This window comes from Meles meles, chromosome 6 (assembly GCF_922984935.1).
Source record: "Meles meles chromosome 6, mMelMel3.1 paternal haplotype, whole genome shotgun sequence".
Taxonomy (NCBI): Eukaryota; Metazoa; Chordata; class Mammalia; order Carnivora; family Mustelidae; genus Meles; species Meles meles.
This window is the reverse complement of record NC_060071.1, coordinates 40,438,821-40,461,118: the sequence shown is the minus strand read 5'-3', so window position 1 is coordinate 40,461,118 and position 22,298 is coordinate 40,438,821. Positions and strand designations below refer to the sequence as shown.

Here is a 22,298-nt window from a genome sequence, read left to right as displayed (position 1 = left end):
TCTAAAAGCAACTTACAAATATAAATCCATCGAGTCCTCCTTTTATAGATGAGGAAACTCAATTTTTAAACCCAAGTAGTCTGGTTCCAGAGTCTATCCTTTAGTCACCATGCCAGCCTGCCCTTCTGCCTGAGAGGGAGCAGGGGTCCTGTCATGCTGCTAGTAATTATTTCCTTACTAAAGGTATTCTTATCAGTATATTATTGTTACAGAATGGCACTCTTGGAGATACCTTGTGTGGATTAATTCATTTCCTCTTCCTAACACCCTTGAGAGGTAGATTGTTGTCATCATCATTACCCATCTTCTAGGCAGTTTTAACAAAGGTACGGAGGGCGAAAATAACTTCTGCAGGTTGCGCAGTAATGACCTAGCTGGATCAGAATCCAGGAAGCCTGGGGCTGGCATCTGAGACATTCACTGTTGTGCTAGACTGTCTTGTAGCTTCCAAGTAGTGCTGAGTCATTAGGAAAGTTGCCTTTTGTTTGTCTCAGCCTCCTTCTCTGTAGAGGTCAGGTGACAAGAGCAATGATCTAGCTCACAGGGTTTTTTAAACAGCATGGGAAATATTTATATATATGACAAATACTGCACTGCTTTGCATTTCATGCAGCCCTTCTTTTGACGAAACTTTAGCAATGGCCACACGTCATAGCTCCCACCTTCAGTAGATGAGTGCGGCCATCACTATCCGTACAGGCACATAGATGCCATCTAGTGGTAGGGAAGAGAAGTGCAAGTTAACTGGGATGAAACCCTGGAAGACATGGGTTTTCTGTTGTTTTGTGGTCTTTGGGAACATGTTGCAAAGGAAATTAGGTATATTATACCAAAGCTTTTTGTAGGTTACTTAGGATGTATAATGATACAGTTAATTCACTATTGTTGTTAAATCAGGTGCGTTTAGAATGGAATTCAGGTCCTTGATCAGTAATCTTTAAAAGACCTTTGCATTGCAGAGAATCTGATTTTATTGAACTTTTTTCTGGTTCTCATTGCAGTCATTGAGGGTAATAAATACTGAATTGTTAAAACTGGATGTAATTAACAGAGTGAATGAATTTGTTGTCTCCATCTGCTTGTTCTTGCTAATGCGAGCTCTCAAACTTCCATATTTCCATTTCATGAAACGATCTACTATTCTTCCATTAGGGAAGAAATCTGTTATGTTGTTTTCTAAAACTTTTATAATCATCAGCGAGTTTGTTAGCAGATGAGAGATTATTAAGTGAACATGGAAGACGTGGGCGAAGGTGGATTTGAAGCTGAGAGGATTATACACCATGTGACGTGGTTGCCAAAACAGCAAGCATTCTTAGTGGCCATAAAATACAGAACACAGCTCCTTCAAGCATGAATACAAGGCAGACACACACTTGGGAGCCTTTGCCTGCTCCACAAACCAAGGAACATTAATGAGGACAGAGAGCAGTTAGAGCTCGGCTTTAGTATTTGCCAACAGCTCACTTACTGACATTCTGAATTCCAGACCTTGCTTCTATGAATGAACATCCTTGGTGGGTTTTTTTTTTGCCATGATTCCAACTTTAAGTGTACAGTATTTTTGGTAGTATCCTTTCTGTTCTCCTGAGCAACTTTCCTCATTATAATAACAACAATAATAATATTATATCTTTACTAATTATAGGAACTATACAAATTCCTTAATAGCCATGCTTTCATTTAATACTCTTAAAATCCCTGTCAGGGATTATTTGTCTATTTTCCAAATGAAAATAAGCCAGACTAAACTAAACTAAACTAAGCTAAAAAAATATGCTCTCAAGGCTATACATTTAGTAAATAATATTTACAGAATATTCATTTATCAGTCTCTACTCTGGTAGATTGAAATTAAAAGCACAAGTTATGGCTTTCTTTTTTTCATTTTTATTTCATTTTTTTTAAAAATTTAAGTAATGTCTGCACTCAGCATGGGGCTCAAACTCACAATCCCAAGATCAAGAGTCATACGCTCTTCCAGCGGAGCCATCCAGGCTCCTCAACAGTAACGGCTTTCTAGTTGCTGGGTCTTCTTATAGTGTCTGACTTTTAGTAGGCATTTGGTCAATGTTACTGGATACCTGTATACTCCTTCGTGGCCAGTCAGACTTCTAGTTTTGATTTCTCTTCATGTGAAACAAAGTCAAGTGGAAACGTTAGTGATGAGAATGAATCAGAAAGGAAAGAAGGTGAGGCAAATCCTAGAGCCAGAGGAGAAAAGAGAAGGAGTGCTGCCATAGCAGTGTTTGAGGAAGGAGATTTCATTTTTTGGCCAAAGGTTGACTCCATAATAAAGGCACAGGTTAATTTGGCTGGGACCACAGTTATGGTAACCTAAGCAGACACTAGAGTTTGTGTTAAATTAATTTGAGCTTACTTTCCTGGCCTTCCATCTTTATATATTGCTTAATCTTTAAGTTTAACCATAAGGGCAAATACTACCTATTGGAGCCTCACTCCTGAGACCTTTAAGAATTAGTCCCAATGAGCGATTTTTATGCTCCTTGTGTTGAGTTTGGAAGGAAATGGGACCAACTCTCTCCCCTCTTTTTATTTCTCCTTTTTCCCTCACTGGGTTTTGGGAAGGCCTGAACAATTCTTTGTGGCTGCTTTTCCTGACTCTGCTGTTTTCCCCATAAACCACATTGCCGAAGTCTGCTGAGTCTCGTGTAACCAAGCACCACAGACGTGGCAGTCCTTGACTCAAGAAGGGCTGTTAGCAGGCCTTGGAAACTGTATGTACAGGCTCCCTGTAGCATTTCCCAGTGCTGAGTCTGGGTCTCTGCTTTGTCCTTTATGCATTGGAGGGTTTTCTCAGAACTGTAGAGTTTTAGGACTTGTACATTATCTGTGCATTTAACTATATTGAATATGTTGGTCCTAGACTCTGATTTCTTACTCTGTATCTTTAATTTTGTTAATTATATAGCTTTGTTTTCTTTCTTAGCTGGTAACTCTTGCCGTCTCATAGTGCTCATCTTAACATTAGTCTGGTCCTCTGGGTCCATGACATCACATCTCTAACAAATTGATGCATGAACATGAGCCTTGTTCTGAGGTCTCTGGATTAACCAACCGAAATAATGCCACTAGTTTTTGAGGCTGGAGTCCTATTTCTCGGAGCCTGAGAGGAGCACATGGTAAATGCTCATGGCCCACTGCTCAGCTTGGCCCCCAACCTGGCACTTTAATTTTGTTAAACGAGATTCTTTGAAGAGCATAGTTGATCACATGTGAACGTTAAATGGGCTTTCCCTCTCCTTTATTTTTGCCCACTAAAATGGTTTTAAAAATTATCCTGGATCTTGTACTTCTTGTGTATGGATAGAAAGGAATCTCATGCACCTGATATACTTGATTTGCCAGCCTGATGGTTTGCCTTTTCCTGACCTCATAGAAACGAGCAGGTGAAGGAGCCCAGCCTGGGAGGTCGTTGCTCTGGCGACTTGGATGATTTCCAGATGGGCACCAGAAAAGCTGGGCTGTTACCATGCTGAGTGGGTTGTACAAGGCCTAAGTGTGCTCATCTCTCATTGTCTTAGGACACATACGTTGCTTCTCATCAACCAGAAAAGGTTGATTTGGGGTTTAAAATTTAATGTAAGCAGCTGATTTTTTAAAGATGAAAGGAAAATGAAGAATCAGTTTTAGGACTAAAAATAAATAACTGTTCCAGAGAAATATTCATGAAGTGTTAATTGATTGTTTGCACAGTGGAAAAAAAGATTAATCTTTCCACCCATACTCATAACATCATCAAAATCTGCTTTCGGTGAGAGTGGCTGTATCCTGTGTCTGGCTCTCTGACAAAGCGAGCTACTCGGGACAAACTCTGTCTCATCCTTCTTTTTCTGTATTTCCTAATTCCTGGAGCAATGCCCCACACTCAGTAGGCTTTCCCAAAGATAAGTTTCTGATTGAGTAGAGACCGAATAAAGAAATACATTTGAAGAACTCAATAGCAGAGAACCAAATGAATTCCATTTGTACCCATTCAGAGGAGTATTTGTAAGATAGCACTCAGGATGCAGTTGCTTCATGAGTTCAGCAATATGTTAGGAGGAAAGAAAGATGAACACAGATTCAAATTAGGTTGCCGTTAATCTGAACAGAAGTCCTTCAATCTTAGAATTTCAGTGCTTACTGTTGGAAATCATCTGAGTAATGAAGTCCAAATGTATTTCTGTGTTTGTTTTCTGTAGTTATTTTATAAAACGTTTAAAAATACTTCTGTTTTAGAATTCATTATAAGGAGACAAAGTTACCTACTGTAAGAAAAGCACATGTGATAGAAATATCAGCAAGTCCTTGGTTTAGCTTCGTGTAACACTAGACATGTTACTTAACACTGTGGTACCACCGTTTATAGAATGGGAAGAACATTGATAGAATTTTGTGTTACTCATATATCATTTTCTATAGCATAATTGAATATTAGCCTTCCTACTTCCTATCTAAAAAGTACAGAAATGTCCTAAGTTGTATAGTTTTTTCTTCTTGTGATTTTAATTTTGTTAAAATGAATAGAAATTCATTAAAGCAAATAAAAAATTTGTATTTTAGGACATACTTTGCATTTTAATATTAAATAATAGAATATATCCGTTTTTAAAATATGCAGACTCTTAAAATTATTTTGGAAACTTTAACAAACTTCATATTTTATTTGTGAATTTTAAAAATTTATTATTATTTTTAAAGTTTATCTACTTTAAGCAATTTCTACATCCAATGTGGGGCTTGAACTCACAACCCCGAGATCAAGAGTTGCATGTTCCCCCAACTAAACCAGCCAGGCACACCCCTCTTTATGGATTTTTAAATGTTTAAATTCGCTCCAGAATTATTTTTATCCTTTTATTCTAAGTTTTTTGCACATTGGATCTATCTTTCAAGGACTTTTTTCCCTTATGAAGTATTGGATCTATTTACACATTTATTACTACTTAGAGAAATGTAATATAGAAATATATTAAGGTTAGAAATATACCATATAATCCAGTAATCCCACTGCTGGTTATGTATCAAAAGGTAATGAAACCAGTAGCTCGAAGAGATAACTGTGCCCATGTTCATTGCAGCATTATTTGTAATAGCCAAGATATAAAAACAACCCAAATGTCTGCTGTTGGGTGAATGGACAAAGAAAATATACACACGATGGAATATTATTCAGCCTTTAATAAGGAAGGAAATTCAGCCATTTGCACGTGAATGAGCCTAGACGATGTCATGCTAAGTGAAATAAGCCAGATACAGAAAGACAGTTACTGCATGATTTCAATAATATATGGGATCCAAATAGTTGAACCCATAGACGCAGAGAGTAGAACAGTGGTTGCCAGGGGCTTCAGGGATGGAGGATATGAGGAAGCGTTGCTCATGGGTGCAAGGTTGTACTTACACAAGATAAGTTCTGGAGATCTGATGGACAGCATGGTGATGATACTCATCAATACTGTATTATAAACTTGAGACTTACTGAGATCCTGTTTTCAAGCACATACCCACACAAAAATGGTTACTATGTGAGATGATAGGATATGTTTGTTAGCTTGATTGTAGAGATCACCTCACAATGTACACATGTGTCAAACCTCATCTCATATACCTTAAATATATACAGCTTGTGTTCATCAACTATACCTCAGCAAAGCTGGGGGGAAAATACATTATTTCTCAATAGTATTTATTTTTGTCCCAAGCAAGTACTCGATAATTAAATGTTATCATAGTTATATTTAAATGTATTTATATCATTAAACTTCTCAAAATATGTCCTAAAACAATGTCATTTAAAATTTATAACTAGGGGTGCCTGGGTGGCTCCGTGGGTTAAGCATCTGCCTTCAGTTCAGATCATGATCCCAGGGTCCCCGGATAGAGTGCCACGTCGGGCTCCCTGCTCAGCGGGGAGCCTGCTTCTCCCTCTCCCTCTGCCTGCTATGCCATCCACTTGTGCTCAATCTCTCTGTGTCAAATAAATAAAATATTTTCAAAAAATAAAATACAATGTATAACTTTATTTCCTCAAAAAACTGAAAAATTTTTGTATATATCCGAGGGACGTTGGGTTTCACGTTTTGACAGTTAATGAGCACCAGTAGAGGGAGCTCCAACTCCTCTTTCTTGGTGAATTTAGCTGTTGGCCTGAAAATGGGTTAATGGAAAGGGTTCATATAGAAATAAACTTAACACATGGTTGTAAAACTTTTTAAAGTAAAGGATGACAATCATAATTATCTTTACCTTTGAGGGGGAAAATAAGCTCACTTTGATTTCCCTTCTTAAGGTAGCTAACCCTCGGATAACTAAACAAAAAATTTCTATGTGGTGTAACGTCTTAGAAGTGAACCCTCAGGCAGCCCCCAAGGCTTTTAGGATCAAGAATCTATCTCTGGTCAGTTGAGGAGGAGGACAGAGAGTATTGGTGTTAATGTTATTGTTTGAAGAGAGGTTAAGTAAAAGTGTAAGTAACCGGTAGATAGTCACTGTAGCAATGTCACACGAAGGTGCATTGCTGAGTCACTATGTAGGATAGGAAAAGGGAAGAAATCTCATTTTTACTTTAAACTGTTATGTATCCAGAAGATTTTTAACCCAAACTCTGCAAAGGCTTTGGAGGGCTGATATCTAGAGGCCTGGACCAAATTATTACCTGTCAGTTTCTTTATAGACCCCAGAAGAAAGTACCACGTGAGGCTGCTGGCTTACAACAACATAGAAGACGGCTATCAGGCAGATCAGACGGTCAGCACTCCGGGATGCGTGTGTAAGTAAGGCTTACGGTAGCACATTTCACTCTGTATGGAGCACAGGCCTTCTTCTCTTCCTTCTGTCAATTTAAGTCTCATTACTCCTTGGAATCCTTGCTGCTTTTCTATCTTCCATGGCACCTAATATAGTTATTTTGAACAAGTACATGCTCAGAATAAATATTTAAGTGAGGTGTATTTAATTATAAGAACCTATTTTACTTTTGCAAACAAAAGACCTTCAGAAATTTAACTGGGAAAAATAACCCTGAATACCTATCTGCTCTAATCTTGAGGCTATTTATTTCCTTCCAATGACTATTCAATTTTACTGGTGCTAAGACCTGTTTGGTTTTATTGCTACTGAAGAGGGTGTCAGTTTAGTTTTAAGTCCATTGCTGGCCTTCTGAATGTCTTGGGCTAGTAGTCTGTCTTTCTTGGTGCTTCTCTTTTATAATCTAAGTATTAATATTTGATTCCTTACCTAATATATGGAAGAATTGCTCAGAATTGAATGATATACATCTCTAAATGTATCCATGAACGTCTTTAATGTGAAAAGGACCTCAAGTCAACTAGTAGGGTGGGGAATTGTGATTTTATCATTTTACCACTTTCTATAGTGATACATGGTACCATGAATTAACATTGTCTTTTTCAATAGCTGTTCGTGATCGCATGGTTCCCCCTCCACCGCCACCCCACCATCTCTATGCGAAGGCTAACACCTCATCTTCCATCTTCCTGCACTGGAGGAGGCCTGCGTTCACCACTGCGCAAATAATTAACTACACCATCCGCTGTAACCCTGTCGGCCTGCAGAATGCTTCTTTGGTTCTATACCTTCAAACGTATGTAGCTTCTGTTAATGGTGGTTTTCTTTGCTCTTTTGCCCACTCACACTTATTTCTTACCATCTTGGGCCAGTGTGACATTTAGCTATGAGAACCTGTTTTGGGAGACTTACCTTACTTATAATATGGCTGGGAGTTTTGCATCTTTGCCATATTCAGTTCTGAAAACTGCATCTTCTGACATTCAGTTTCTATAAATTTATATATATATATATATTTTTTGGTTCCTCAGTCTCATGCAACAAGATGAGGCAAGAAGGTATTATTTTCAACTGGCTACACTTAGCATGTTTAAAGGAAAAAAAATAAAAGACCATTTCCATGCTGGCATCAAAAAATAAAGCTTATTCTGTTTTCTTGGATATAGTTAGAAAAATACCCATCATTACGGTTTAAAAGAATGATATGACTTTCAGTATTTTAGAGGAAATCCTTTTGTATTGGGATATTTCCAAACTGCTATTCTAAACTATTTCATAGTTTCAGAGAGGCCATTTGTAGGCTAATTTCTATAGGATAATACCAAATATTATATTTTAATAGAGGACATTTTTTTAGTCTAAAAATTGTTTTTAAAGAAAATGAGGTGATAATAACAGGATGCTTACCTGAATTGACTGGAAATACTGATAATCTTTTAGAAACAACGTACTACCAGCATTAACAACTTCATTACTCATTTTATAGATCAGAAACTCACATGTTGGTTCAAGGTCTAGAACCAAACACCAAATATGAATTTGCCGTACGACTGCATGTGGACCAGCTTTCCAGCCCCTGGAGCCCCGTTGTCTACCATTCAACACTTCCAGAAGGTATAGGCATTTATCGAAATGTTTAAAAAATAGATATGTCCCTTTAGGAGCACCTGGGTGGCTCAGTCGGTTGAGCGTCTCCCTTTGGCTCAGGGTCTCTCTGCTCAGCAGGGTGTCTGCTTCTTTCTCTCCCTCTGCCTCTCTACCTGCTCATTCTCTCTCTCTCAAATAAATAAATAAAATCTTTAAAAAATAGATACGTCACTTTAAAGAAGATACTACCTAGTTACTACCCTGATTGACATGTATGCATTTGTTTTGTTTTTTAACTTTTGAAATTTTCTTTTATTGTAGTAAATGTTTATTCCTCTCACTTTATATATTACGTAAACCAGTAGGCTTAAATTTAATGTCTCTTTGGGGAACCACTACATTTTCTAAAATCAGGTGTGCTATTCAAGACTGTACCCACGTAACTTAAAATGGAAGTAAGTGAATGTGTATTTAATGATGTTGGGAGCCCACGTTAGAAGTAATGTGTATGGTGGCTTGAGGCTGTGCAGTGTGGTGGTTGGGATATCTGATTGAGTACCCTTTTTGGAGCTTCTCTGTGCCACTCGCTAAGGTATTTCATGTCTGTGGACCTGCATTTCCTTTCTCTAGAATGAGGGTAAAGAAGTAGATGATCTATGTAAGGATCCTCGCAGCTCTAGTCTAATTATGCGGAGAGAGAGCAAAGGAAAGACACTGACTTCAGCAAGCATAGGGCCTCTTGGCTGTGGTCTTGGCTATGTTCCATATTTGATGTGGTGCCAAAACCCAGCTCTTTGCACTTTTAGCTCCTACTAAACGTGTGGTCAACTAAAATCCCAACACTTGACTGCTTTTGCAGATATAAAAACTTAGTCTAAGGTCTCTCCTATGAACTCACTGATTCACAGCTTTTTGGAGAATAACTAAATGTTTTGGTTTCAGAAGTATTTTCTTCAGTGGCTTCCTAGATCAGGTGAAATATATATTCTGTATGTTTTAGTAAGAAATGTAGTTTAGATTCAATACCTAATGGTGGTGTTGCTTGTGGAATTGTAAACTTTCCAGTTACCAGGTGGGCAAAACAATATCAAAAGCTCTAGGAATTCTTACACAATTTGACTTAGTAATTCTCCATCTAGGAATCTACCATCTCCCTCCCCCCTTTTTTTGATGTTTTAAACATTATAAAAATGAAATTAGCTCTCAGAAAAAGAAGAAAAAATAGTGTTTTGCTCTTAGCACTAATGATCTGTAAAATCTGTGATTCTGAGATGTTTTGATAGTGGTTTCTAGTTTTTCACACTCTTTTCCCTGAGTTTTCAGTCTATCAGCCAGATATCTGTTTATCACCGTTTAATCCTGGTAACACAGTATTTTCTCCATGTGTGCACAGCACCGGCAGGCCCACCAGTTGGAGTAAAAGTGACGTTGATAGAAGATGACACTGCTCTGGTTTCTTGGAAACCACCTGATGGCCCAGAGACCGTGGTGACGCGCTACACCATCTTGTACGCTTCCAGGAAGGCCTGGATTGCGGGAGAGTGGCAGGTCCTACACCGAGAAGGTAAATATGAGCATAAATTATCCAAGAGGATGAAAAGTAAGATTACTAGGGCGCCTGGGTGGCTCAGTGGGTTAAACCTCTGCCTTCAGCTCAGGTCATGATCTCAGGGTCCTGGGATCGAGCCCCACATCGGGCTCTCTGCTCAGTGGGGAGCCTGCTTCCCCCCTCCATCTCTGCCTGCCTCTCTGCCTACTTGTGATCTCTCTGTCTCTCTCTGTTAAATAAATCAATAAAATATTTCTTTAAAAAAGTAAGATTACTGATGATAAGGAAACAAACAGAAAGAAGGATCTAGAGTTTGTTTTGAATTTATGAAGTAACAAATTATAAAGTATCTGGGTTTTATTAGCAAAGCATTGGGAAAACATCACCATATTTTAAGCATGAGCATATGATTCACATTCCAGGAAGATCGCTCTTGACTACTGCGACGAGAATGGGTTTGGTGCAGGAGGGATGGGTCAGAATAATGTAGAATCTAAGAAGTGACTACAGTGGCCCAGAACTATAGGCCAGGATTAGGATATTGAGGATTGAGATGGAAAGGAGAGGATGGTCAAATGATTGTAGCTTAAGTAGAGAAAGAAAGAAAGCAAGGAAAGAAGAATCATTATGGATGACTACTAGATTTCCAGTGGTGGTGTGTCTTGCAGTGGAGTAGCAAATGCTGGATGAAGATCTGGTTTAAGGGAGCAGACTTTCGCACTAAAATGGTCCACATACAAATAAATTGGCCCATATGGATATCAGGGTCCCACTTAGTACTTAACTCAAACATGCATGCTGGGAAAAGAACAGTTTGCTAAGCAATTAAAAGCTTTAGAAGGATTTCAAGAGGGTAATTTTTTGGCCATCTACATATTCTAAACACTTTTACAGCACTAGACATTTGTACCTATATTTTACCTTTTAAAAGGAATATTTACCTAATTAGGATGAACTTTAAAGATATGAATATAATATAAAACTCTCTATGCAGTTGTAAAACACATGGTGACTTTTGTTGGAATTTTAATAGTCCTATATTCATGTTTTTCGTTACGCAGAATCTCCACCAAGTAATACTTTCTTAGTCACTAAACAGACTTGAAAGTAATAAATACTTGCCAGCAATACAATTTTATATTTGTATCAGTTACCTATTGTTACCTAACAAACCACTTTAAAAATTAGCCATGGTATTTTCTCACAGTGCTGTGAGTCAGCAATTTGGATTGAGTTCAGCTGGACACTTCTCTTGGTCTCTCCTGAGGTCACTCATGAGACTGAAATCATCTCATGGTTTCAACAGAGTGTGAGTAGCTCAAAAACAGCAAGAGTGAGTTCCAGTGTCAGGAAGAGGGGGAGAAGCTCCACATACGGAGCTTTGCAAGCCTCTGCTTTTATCACTTTGCTGATGTCCCACTGGGCAAAGCAAATCAGGTAGGGAAATCCAGAGTTAGTGTGGGAGAGGACTGCCCAGGGGTGTGGATAGATGGAGGTATGATTTATTTGCAACTATTAGTCTTACAAACTACCACAATATTCTTAAAATGTACGATTTTAATGTACCAAAATGATTTATTGACACCTTTGACCCTGACTAACCTGATTTATCACATGAGCGCTTCTTCCCTTTAGCTCTTCATTTGTACCTGCCTAAAAAGAAACAGTGTTTTGTTTTGGTTCCTTTTAATGCATTCATTTGCCAGTTTCAGACAAGGCTCAGAAAACAACATTTTGCCTCATTGATGACCCAGTAGTGAAATGGATTGTAATTGCAGGTTTTTACACCCATATAAGAATTTCTACCTATGTCATCATGCATGAAAAGGGAAAAAAATCTATTTTTGTCATTATCCTACTTTTGTGATTTTAAGAAAAATTCTCAGCAAAAAAACTATACCATCTTGTACGTGTCCTTTTTTATGGCTAATGCTAGTACTTCACAGAGGACAAAGTGAACAATATAGGTAAAAATAGTCGAGGGTTTTTTTTTTTTTTTGAGAATAAAAAACATAAAGGGTTTGTGTCACCCACTTTTATTTTTATTTTTAAGATTTTATGTCTAAATAATCTCTACACCCAGTGTGGAGCTTGAGCTCACAACCCCAAAATCAAACCCCAAAGCAAAACCGCAAATGAGCCAGTCAAAACCGCAAATGAGCCAAATGAACCGCAAATGCCCCTTGAGTTACTCACTTTTAAACCAAAAGCAAAAAAAAAAACATCATGGCATTATGGCATTTAAAGAAAAAAATAAAATGTAAAATGGTCTTTAATGTTTAATTATGGCAACTTTTGGAAAAGGCGAAGGTGTAGAAAAAGATGAGGAAAGAAGAGGGAGAATATCAGTATTTCTTTCCTATGTATCTACTAATCTTCTATACATGTTTTGCTTATACATATTTATGCATATAATTAATTTACATATTTATTGCCAAATGGAATAAGGTAAAGCATTTTAAAAATGTTCCTGATGACCAGATGGTATCTGTGGCTAAAAGCATGCATGGTTAAAATGGTTGAGCAATGATGTGACATGAAATTATACTTGTATGTAATTTGAAGTGAATTAGAAATTAACAGTCTTTACCTTCATGATATGTAGTAAATTAGCACAAACTAGCCAATTATTTTAGAATCTAAAAGGCACTATATATAATCATGCCCTATACTAGAGCAATTCCTGAACTCTGGTCCTCATAGCATGAGTTTCCCACAGTTGTAAAGATGCTCCTTCTTAAAAAAAAAAAAAAAAGAAAGAAAAAAAAGTTATATGACTAAACGTAGCCTAAATAAATATGCCATTTCCTCCTATTTGAGATGTACATTGGAAATTAAAGTTCTTCAGTAAAGGAATTTAACTCAACATTCGCCAAGTAAATCAGAATACCAATAGTAGGAACACACTCATTCATTAAATGAATTATTGAGTGATTACTGTGTGCCAGGCTCTTTTCTAGGCATTGGCAATACCACAGTGAATAAAACAATGTTCCTTCCCCATTGATGCTTGTATCACCAGTAACATACAAACATGTAGATATTCAGGTAGTGTTATAAGTGGTATTAAGAAAGCTGGGGGGTGGGGTGGGGAGAGACAGAGAGATGGAGGTAGTAAGGTTAAGCCCTCTTGGAAGGAATGATATCTAAATAGAGCCATGTGAATATTGGAGGATGTGCAAAGGCCCGAAACAGAAGTATGCTTGCATATTAGAGGAACAACAAGAAGGCCAGGGAGGCTAGAGTAAGGGGAAGTGCAAGCAGTAGAAATCAGTAGGGAGGAAACCAAGGGCAGATTTTTTAGACCACAGATTTTATTCTGAGAGATGAAAGACACTGGAGACTTTTGATCAGATTTACATTTTAAAAGGATTACTTTATCAACCACCTGAAAAAACTGATTATAAGTTGGTAAGTGTAAAAGTTGAGAAACCACTGAATATACAGGTGTCCACATGAGAGTTAGTGGGCATTTGGACAAGAGTGATAACGAGGAAGGTAAAAGAAGCTAGTAGAACAGAATTTGAAAGAATGGCCTATAAGGTTTGCTGCAGATTGATGAGAAGTGTAAGGGGGGAAAAAGCTGAATTGACGAGGGAAATCAAAGGTTTAGTTTTTAACATGTTAAATTTGAGATGTGTCCTAGATATCCAAGTAGAGAGGTTGATTAAGCAGTGGAAGTGTGAAGTTCATGGGAGAGTTATGGAAAGGTATACTAGTGGTATAACTAAGTGGGTGATTTTTAAGACTTTGGAACTGGAAAACAGTCACTTCCAGAATGTAGATAGAAATGAGTTCTAAGAGCGCATCCTGGACACTTCTCCAACCTCAGAATCTTAGCCCTGTGCTTTTTTATTCTCAGTGAACACTCCTTTGGTGACAGATAGCTCATATTTTAATATAAGTTCAGTTGGCATTTACTGAGAATTATCTTGTCCAAGCATTATGCCAGCCACCTTAAGCTGTTCAAATGTGAAAAAAATTTCTGTCCTTCAGAAGAGGAAGAAGAGAGAGTCAGAGGTGAGGAGGAAGACTCACTTTCATTGAGTATATATACTTATGTCGGAGACTTGCCAATGGTAGTTTATTTAATCCTTTCTAATAACTATATGAGGTGGGAATTATTGCCCCCATGAGGAAATTAAAGTTCAGTAATGTGCCCCAAGTCACAAATTACTTTGTTGGTAGCATGCCAGCATTTGATCAGCATTGATCCAACACTGAGGCTATTGTTCTGTCTAGTTTCTGAAACTCCTAAAATAGCTGAAGATTCAGACACATAGAAAGGCAGGGGACTGGCATCAACACAGTGAGTGAGATTGAGATAGCGTGCTGAATGAGTAGAAGGACAGGCAGATCACTTCAATATTTGGGAACTGCTTTGAGTGAACTGCTTTTTTTTCCTCATAGAGGAGCCAAAGTGTTAGTTTCCCTTTTTTGTGTGAAAGAAGACTGTGGAAGGAAAGGGAGCACTTGCACACATCCACACAGCTCATCTGCTTATAAAACTTAAGAAATTTTTTGAGGCACCTTAGTTAGCTCATCAGTTAGGTATCTGCCTTCGGCTCAGGTTATGATCTTGGACTTCTGGGATGGAGCCCTGCATCGTCAGGCTCTCCGCTCAGTAGGGAACCTGCTTCTCCCTCTCACTCTCTCTCTCTCTGTGCTCACTCTCTCTTTCTCAAATAAATAAGATCTTTTCAAAATGAAAAGACTTTCAATTTCAGGTAGGGACTGGTTTTTGCCAAGCATTTTTTAAATTAAATGTGAAGTATTCTATGCTAAAATGGAAACTCAGTTTATTTATGTATCTATTGTGAGGAAATTGAAATGTTCTTCCTTCTAATTAACTGTAACACATCACAATACATCTTTGATTTTAATTCACCTGTCTGAGAACATGGTAACTGTACAAACATTCTTCCTGATTCTAAATAAGGGTCAGTTTGTTTATTTAACAGTTGTGTACTCAAGTAGCTCACACTCTCTTCAGGCCAAGCTGAAACCAGAGAACATGAAAACAAGCCATGTTCAGCCCTCACGTAGCTGCTTGGTTGAGCTGCCTTATACCATGTGACCTCCCAGGTGGCCTCTGAATCATGACCTGAGCTCTGAGATTACCCCACATTTCACTGCATAGTGAAATATACGCTAGCAAGTGTAAGAGAATAGTCCAGTCCGGCCTGGAGGGGACTGCTACAAGCTATTGTAAGTTCTTCAAAGCTATTGCAAGAATGCTTTGAGTCGGGGAAAAAGTGAGATGATGTCACCTGAGGGAAGCTAGGCTCCCTGTGAATATCGACTCATGAATGCAGTCTGTGCCAGAACAACTTTGTGGTTGAATTCTGTTACACCTGCGTTCTTCATATTAGAGTTCATCCGTGGGGTGGGAGTCTCTTTTGTAAGAAAAGTACTTCAGGGCCATGGCAGAACCAAGAGCAGAAAGACCCCTCAAGGAATAGCAGTACACACATAGGAATCCTTCTTAGCCATCATGCCAACAGAGAAAATGCCTTTAATACCAGATATCATATATAAATTCTGGTGATGGTGACTTTGGAGAGAAGTAGATTCTGGGCAGATTACTGGTGGTGGTTTTGGTAGTTAATCAGAGGTCCAGGTCTTCAACACTCTGAGGTTCCTATATAATGTTGGCATTCTCCTTCCTATTTATTTTCAAGAAATTTTAGATAATGATGGGCCAGCGAGAAATATATTCATACTTTCAAAAATAGTTGTGTTGTTTCTAATTTAAGAACAAGATCATCGGTCATACTGATTACCATAAGTAGTTAAAACATTTTTTTCAGCTGCCATGAACATAGTATTCCTTTTATAGTCAGAAGAATATTTGTTAAATAAAGGGTCATGATGGTGTGTTTGAAAGAATGAACAAAGATAAGGTTTACTTAATTGTAATTGATCTATTTATAGGGGCAATCACCATGGCTCTGTTAGAAAACCTGGTGGCAGGAAACGTGTACATTGTCAAGATATCCGCATCCAATGAGGTGGGAGAAGGACCCTTTTCAAATTCTGTGGAGCTGGCAGTCCTTCCAAAGGAAACCTCTGAATCTAATCAGAGGCCCAAACGTTTGGATTCAGCGGATGCCAAAGGTCTGTATGCTGTCCTCACTGATCTCAGATCAGTGTTCTTCCACTCTCCTGCACTGTACTGCTTCTCTCCCCACCGCAGCCGCATCCCTGCACTTGGTTTCTTGAATTGTCGCCGGCGGTGCTGTCAGGATGCTGTGGGGCTACAAGTCGTTCCTGGCACTTTATAGGGAAACAGACTTACCTCCGAATGAGCTCCGTTTCAGACCACTGTGTCCTAGTTACTCCTCTTCCCAGACAGACGAGCCACAGGTCCAAAAACTGACGGCAGGAGACTTCCAGGGAGGTTCCATGGAAATAAACAGCCGTGCTGGTTGTGCTGTTCAAGCAGAGAGCATGGTTTTCATTAAGAGTTGTTACCACAGAAAAACAGCCTTTCCAGAGAGAAAGTTCTCTGTCCAAAGAGCAGTTGGAAGTAGTGTCTTTAAAGAGCCACCTTCACTCCAGGGCAACTGTGCTGTCCCGAAGGAAGCCAGGACCCCCTGTCGTACAGGTCAAGACCCCTTCCTTTCCTCCTCTTCAGAGGGAGTTCACTGGGGGGCTCTAAATGGAGGAAATGCCAGCGGAACTCAACAGGATTAAGGGCTTATAGCTCCTCAGAGGATAGTCATTCAGTGCCTCAGTGCGTGTGCCTGTGCGTACGTGTGCATGTGTGTAGGAGGTGTTGAGAGAAGAGAGAAACAGGGAAGGAGAAGGAAGGAAAGAGAAAGGCAAGGCAGACAGGTTTAAGCATTGCAGTGAGGTAGCGGTGGGCAGCTCCCTTATCATGGGAAAAGGAGAGCAAGGCTCATACTCACTTCTCAGATACCTACTGCTCAGAGTGTCTAGGGACGAGCAGCGTGAGTATTACCCAAGAGCTTGTTAGATGTGCAAAATCATGGCCCCCACCCCAGACATAGTGACTCAGAATCTGTATTTTAACAGATCCCATAGTGGTCGTGCGCACATTAAAGTTAGAGGAGCACTGCTATGTAAATGCAGATACGGACACAGGAAACTCATCTTTAATGTGCAGATCTGCTTTTAAGGTAGCACGACATGAAAGCTGCCCTTTGGTTCAAGGAACATCTGTGCTTTGTGCCTTTTAGCATTGAAAGTTATTAACTGATGTTCATGTTTGATACAATAATACGGTATTTAGAACTCATATTTGGAATCTTCAATGTGGGAATATAACTGATCTTTGAGATCACTGATAAAAAGAGTAATATGTGTCTTTTCTGCTTAGACAGATACAGTAAAAAATTCTCCCAGGAGAGGTAGAAAAATTACAGAAAAGCAAACAGCTATCTTAGACTTAAAATAAATGGGGTCATTTATTTTTGTGATTGATACTGAGTTAATGTGTTTCTGTTTCTAGTTTATTCAGGCTACTACCATCTGGACCAAAAATCAATGACTGGCATTGCTGTAGGCGTTGGCATAGCTTTGACCTGCATCCTCATCTGTGTTCTCATCCTGATATACCGAAGTAAAGCCAGGTGTGTTTCCATTGCTAGCCATGCTGAGGTGGTTAAAAAACATTTAAATTACAGTAACCATGAGAAGCAAATTGAAATCAAGTGCCTTCTAGAATAACTGGGATTTTCCACTTTAAAATACTGTTACTTGTGTTCTTAATTGCTATAGAGATGTGCTCACTTTGGAAGGAGATGATTTTTTTTTTCCATTTGAAAAAATTACTGTGCCAATAAAATGTTCTTAAATGAGGCCCTAATTTCTTCATTTCCTTTTTATTTTGAGAAGTACAAAGTATATCCCTTGGTTTCTTTTTTAAAATGGCACACTTAGTCTGATGCTTATGCTGATTGAGGAGATCTCTTACTGTCTGGAATATTTTCATATCTAAGCAGCCTTCCGTTGAGAGCTCCTCCCTTATTTCCATAGGACATATGTTTGGGATTCTCCAGACATGGGGTTAAAATAAATGTGATAACTAGGGATTTGTCCTCTGGAAACTCTGTTAAGCAGTCTCATTTGTAATTTACTTCAGCTAAATTCTCAGCATTCAGTCAGTTTGTCTAATTCTGACCTTTTATGTTTTGGCTCTTGCTTTCATTTATTTTAAGGTTGTTTACTATATTTAATACAAGGTCAGAAACACACTATTTTCAGATATCCTTATCACTAGACTGCATTATCCCTGCATTAGCATTGACTATTGAGATTTATTCTTTCTGTATGGTACTTGTGTATAAAAACATACTCGGGAAACATACTATGTTAAAGAATTCTAACATCTTTTTGTATATTTAACTGGCTTAGTTTTGCTGTACAAGTTTCTCACTTGAAGAATCTTTTTATAAAATCTTTCTTTCCTTACAAATAAAATATTTATGTACATTGTTCTAGTGTTTAAATCTTGCAGAAGTGCTACTGTAAATTTGCCATCACTAATTGGCAAGTGAGTTGTTATGTTACGTGACATTCAGGCAGGCTTGAGAGAGAACACGTAAATCTTAAAATTATAATTTCTGTATAAATGTGAAATAAATAACAGTAATAATTAATAATACTTTGTAAATATTAAGATTTTTAGTAAGTGTAAAAAATAATTTTCTGTAAGCAAATATTGGGGCTAAAAGAAAGATGTTTCCTCAAATCATAAAAGTTTGCGGGAGTGAGTTTGAGGTAAAAATCTCATACTCAGTTTCTAAAGGTATTTGAGAAATAAGCATCGAAGAACTTCACTGTTTGCAAAGTCATGATTATAGGCCAAATTTGGTACATTTGTCCAGATCTCCTATAAAATTGGAAGATTTCCTTTGCTTGCAATATTTCAGGAAATCATCTGCTTCCAAGACGGCACAGAATGGAACTCAGCAGTTAACTCGCACCAGTACCTCCCTAGCCGGTGGAAATGAAGCTGGAAAGAACCTGGGAGGAGTTGTAGAAAATGAAGAATCCTTAATGCCAATGATAATGCCAAACAGCTTCATTGATGCAAAGGTACTCTGAGCTGAGATATTGATCTGCTGTGTAATCCTTCCCTCCATTCATCTTCCCTTGATATGTGAGATTTGCTTACTAAAAAATCATTATGTTGAACATATTACATCCATATTCTACTTGAGGAAATACAAAACAGTTTCACCCAGATCCTTCCTTACATAAAATATATTGGGAGATAAAGATAGGAATGGATAAAAGGTAAATAAAATATTAAAGAGATAGAGGGGAAAAAATGAAAAAATAGCATAAATGCAATTAGATGGGATTATGTAGAGCTAACATGTTTTAGATAAGGACAGAGGGTCATTAGTCTATATTTACTACAATTTGGATTGCCCTGTATTTACTCAGTGGGAAATTTTTTTATTAATCCATTTTCATACTTCATTTGATTTTTTTTTAACTGCTTTGGACATTAGAACATTCCAGGTATAAACTATATTTTTAAAAATATAGACTATCTAAATAGATGTTTCAAGATCCTTCCTTTTATGGCCTGAGGAAGTTGGATATAAGAAAGAAGTATCATTGGATGATGTTACTTCATGTCCTATTATATGTAATAATAGTACAGAGATAAGCATTAGGAGCACCAAATGAAAATTATTTTTGGTCACATTGCAACATTAGATAGTGTGCATTATTATAATCGCTCTTGCAACCAAACTATAGCCCAGCCCAGGCCAGCCCATAGCCTGTTTTTATATGAGCTAAGAATGTTTCTCACCTTTTTAAAGGGTACTTTGGAGGACAAAAACAAAAGAGAAAATGAGATGTAGGCCATATGAGGCCTGCAAAATCTAAAATATTTACTATCTAGCCCTTTACAGAGGAAGCTTGACAAATCCTGGTCTAAATCCTTCCTCCCCAATCCTTCCCTAAAATTTAGAATAACAGAAATATAACAAAATTTCAGGCAGTTTTGGTACTAAATTTTTTTAAAGAATTTATTTGTCCAAGAGAGCTAGCTCAAGCAGGGGGAGCAGTAAGCAGAGGGAGAAGAGACTCCCCGTTGAGCAAGGAGTCTGATGGGGGGCTCGATTCCAGGACTCTTGGATTATGACCTGAGTTGAAGACAGGTACTTAACCGACTGAGCCACCCAGTTGCCCCTGCTATTAAATTTAATATAGTTATATTTAACAAATGCAAGCTACTCAAATCTAGTACAGTGCAATATACTATATATATTATGAGTAAATAATAATGACTTGATTTTTGTTACTCCTATTGTCTTTATTGTTCGCAACGTAATTTAGCTTTTATTTTCTGATACAAATGTAAGCCATTCCACTTATTTCCAGTTAATCTAGAACACTGGAACCTAAAACTTCCAAATAAGCATAAAAAGTACTAAAGCACATCGAGGTTCTCTTTTTACTACCTTGGAACTACCTTGGGCATGAGAAAGGATTCAGGGAAGCAGCATGGGGAGGACGACATGGGGGAAGAAAGAGAAAGAATAGTAAGTGAAAAGAGGCCTTTTCGGAGTGGGGACCTGTATGAAGCAGATAAGTCAGGTCTCTCTGTTTCCTTGGCTTAGCTTAAGAGCTGATCCTCCATTTATTGCCATTTTGTTGAGCATATGCAGGCCCACGGTTTTTTCTTCCCAACTGCTTCCCAAAACTTCCCGTTTTTCAGGTACGTGGAAAGGTTGGAAGAGTGATGTAATGAATACACAAATAATTGTCAATGCCTTATCATATATATTCCTATGTATTTTTGTTTGCTGCAACATTTGAAAATAGTTTTTGTAATTATTACACTTCATCCCAAATACTTCAGCATATATATCTCTGAAGATTAAATCTATTATATCTTTTTGCTCACTGACAAATACCCTGAATTTGTGGGGGTACTGCTTGTGTAAAAGAAGAATTAGTGATGTCCCTGATGGTTTTTTATTTTAACATTTAAAAATTTTGTATACTACATATAATAAACTGAAATCTGTAGTATTTCTATTTTCTCCTTTTATTTCTCCAGGGAGGAACTGACCTGATAATTAATAGCTATGGTCCTATAATTAAAAACAACTCTAAGAAAAAATGGCTATTTTTCCAAGATTCTAAGAAGATAAAAGTTGACCAGGTAACCCAACTTAATGAGAAAAATTTTTGGCAGCTCATGGTATCATGAAATGATAATTAAAGAGAGGAAAGTGTAAATGAAGGCCTTAATTTTCATGTTCTGTCTGGATATGATTTTATTAATTTGGGGTATAACTCTGTGGAAAGCCATGATGCGTGATCATGCCTGATCATCACTACCAACCAGTAGTTGGAAAGTAATCAGAGCTGTGGTTTTCAGCAGGGAATGGGTGTCAGTGGAGGAAGGGATGTGGCAGGAGTAAGCATCAAAAAAATCACTGAAGAAGCCTTTGGACACTTCACTTGCCTCAGTAATTCTGATGTGTTGCCACTTGGGTAGGGAACTCCTGACCTAGATCATCTCTTCCTGATGACGACCTTTCACCCATGTCCTTGAACAGATGACTATCTCAGAATCTATAGGCTATGTAAAACCATATCTATTATTTTTCCCAGAGCACTCTGCCATCACTAACGGTGTTTTATGTGTTTTTGCCTAGGCTCAAAGAAGATTTACTCAAGCAGTGTGCTTTTACCAGCCAGGAACCACTGTGTTGATCAGTGATGAAGACTCCCCCAGCTCCCCGGGTCAGACTGCCAGCTTCCCAAGACCCTTTGGTGTTGTTGCCGCTGATACCGAGCACTCCGCAAACAGTGAAGGCAGCCATGAGACTGGGGATTCTGGAAGGTTCTCCCATGAGTCCAATGATGAGATCCACCTGTCCTCAGTCATCAGCACCACGCCCCTGACCTCCAGTTCCTTCACCGGCAGTGATTCAGGTGGGGATCACTCTGTGAGGAAGTGTGAAGACCCAGCCATGCCGCCGGATGCCGAGCAGACGACTTCTTCGGGTCTGCAGCCGCCATCTGCCATGCTGCGCTTTGACAAAAACGATTTTCCAGTGTAGACAGCCACGTTCAGGTATTCTCACCTCTAAGTCTGTTCGAAGGACAAGGAACAGGGAGCCAAAGCCTTTTGTGAAAATCTTGATGTCTTATTGGGTATTTCAGCTTTTTTTTTTTTTTGAATGTGTTTTCTTTTTTTTATTTTTAAACACGTATTTTGAATGTTTCATTGTCAGCAATGTGAAAAGACAGTCTAGATACTTGACTGGATTATAAAATATGTCACTGGAGCAAAGGGAAGACTTTTGAAAACCCCTTTGCTGACTATCTACCTCAGTTTGCCAGATGG

General features: G+C 38.3%; 1 protein-coding gene across 1 annotated transcript in view; it reads left to right on the top strand.

The window, feature by feature from the left end:
• The window catches only part of PRTG (protogenin), a 113,265-nt gene extending 91,254 nt beyond the window's left edge, over window positions 1-22,011 (top strand). Inside the window, exons 12-20 of the mRNA XM_046007814.1 lie at window positions 6,680-6,775; window positions 7,423-7,609; window positions 8,300-8,427; window positions 9,794-9,964; window positions 15,884-16,066; window positions 17,424-17,544; window positions 18,847-19,012; window positions 21,000-21,104; window positions 21,604-22,011. Coding sequence (XP_045863770.1) covers window positions 6,680-6,775; window positions 7,423-7,609; window positions 8,300-8,427; window positions 9,794-9,964; window positions 15,884-16,066; window positions 17,424-17,544; window positions 18,847-19,012; window positions 21,000-21,104; window positions 21,604-22,011 — 1,565 coding nt within the window. The remainder of the gene's footprint in view (window positions 1-6,679; window positions 6,776-7,422; window positions 7,610-8,299; window positions 8,428-9,793; window positions 9,965-15,883; window positions 16,067-17,423; window positions 17,545-18,846; window positions 19,013-20,999; window positions 21,105-21,603) is intronic.
• The last annotated feature ends 287 nt before the right edge of the window (window positions 22,012-22,298 follow it).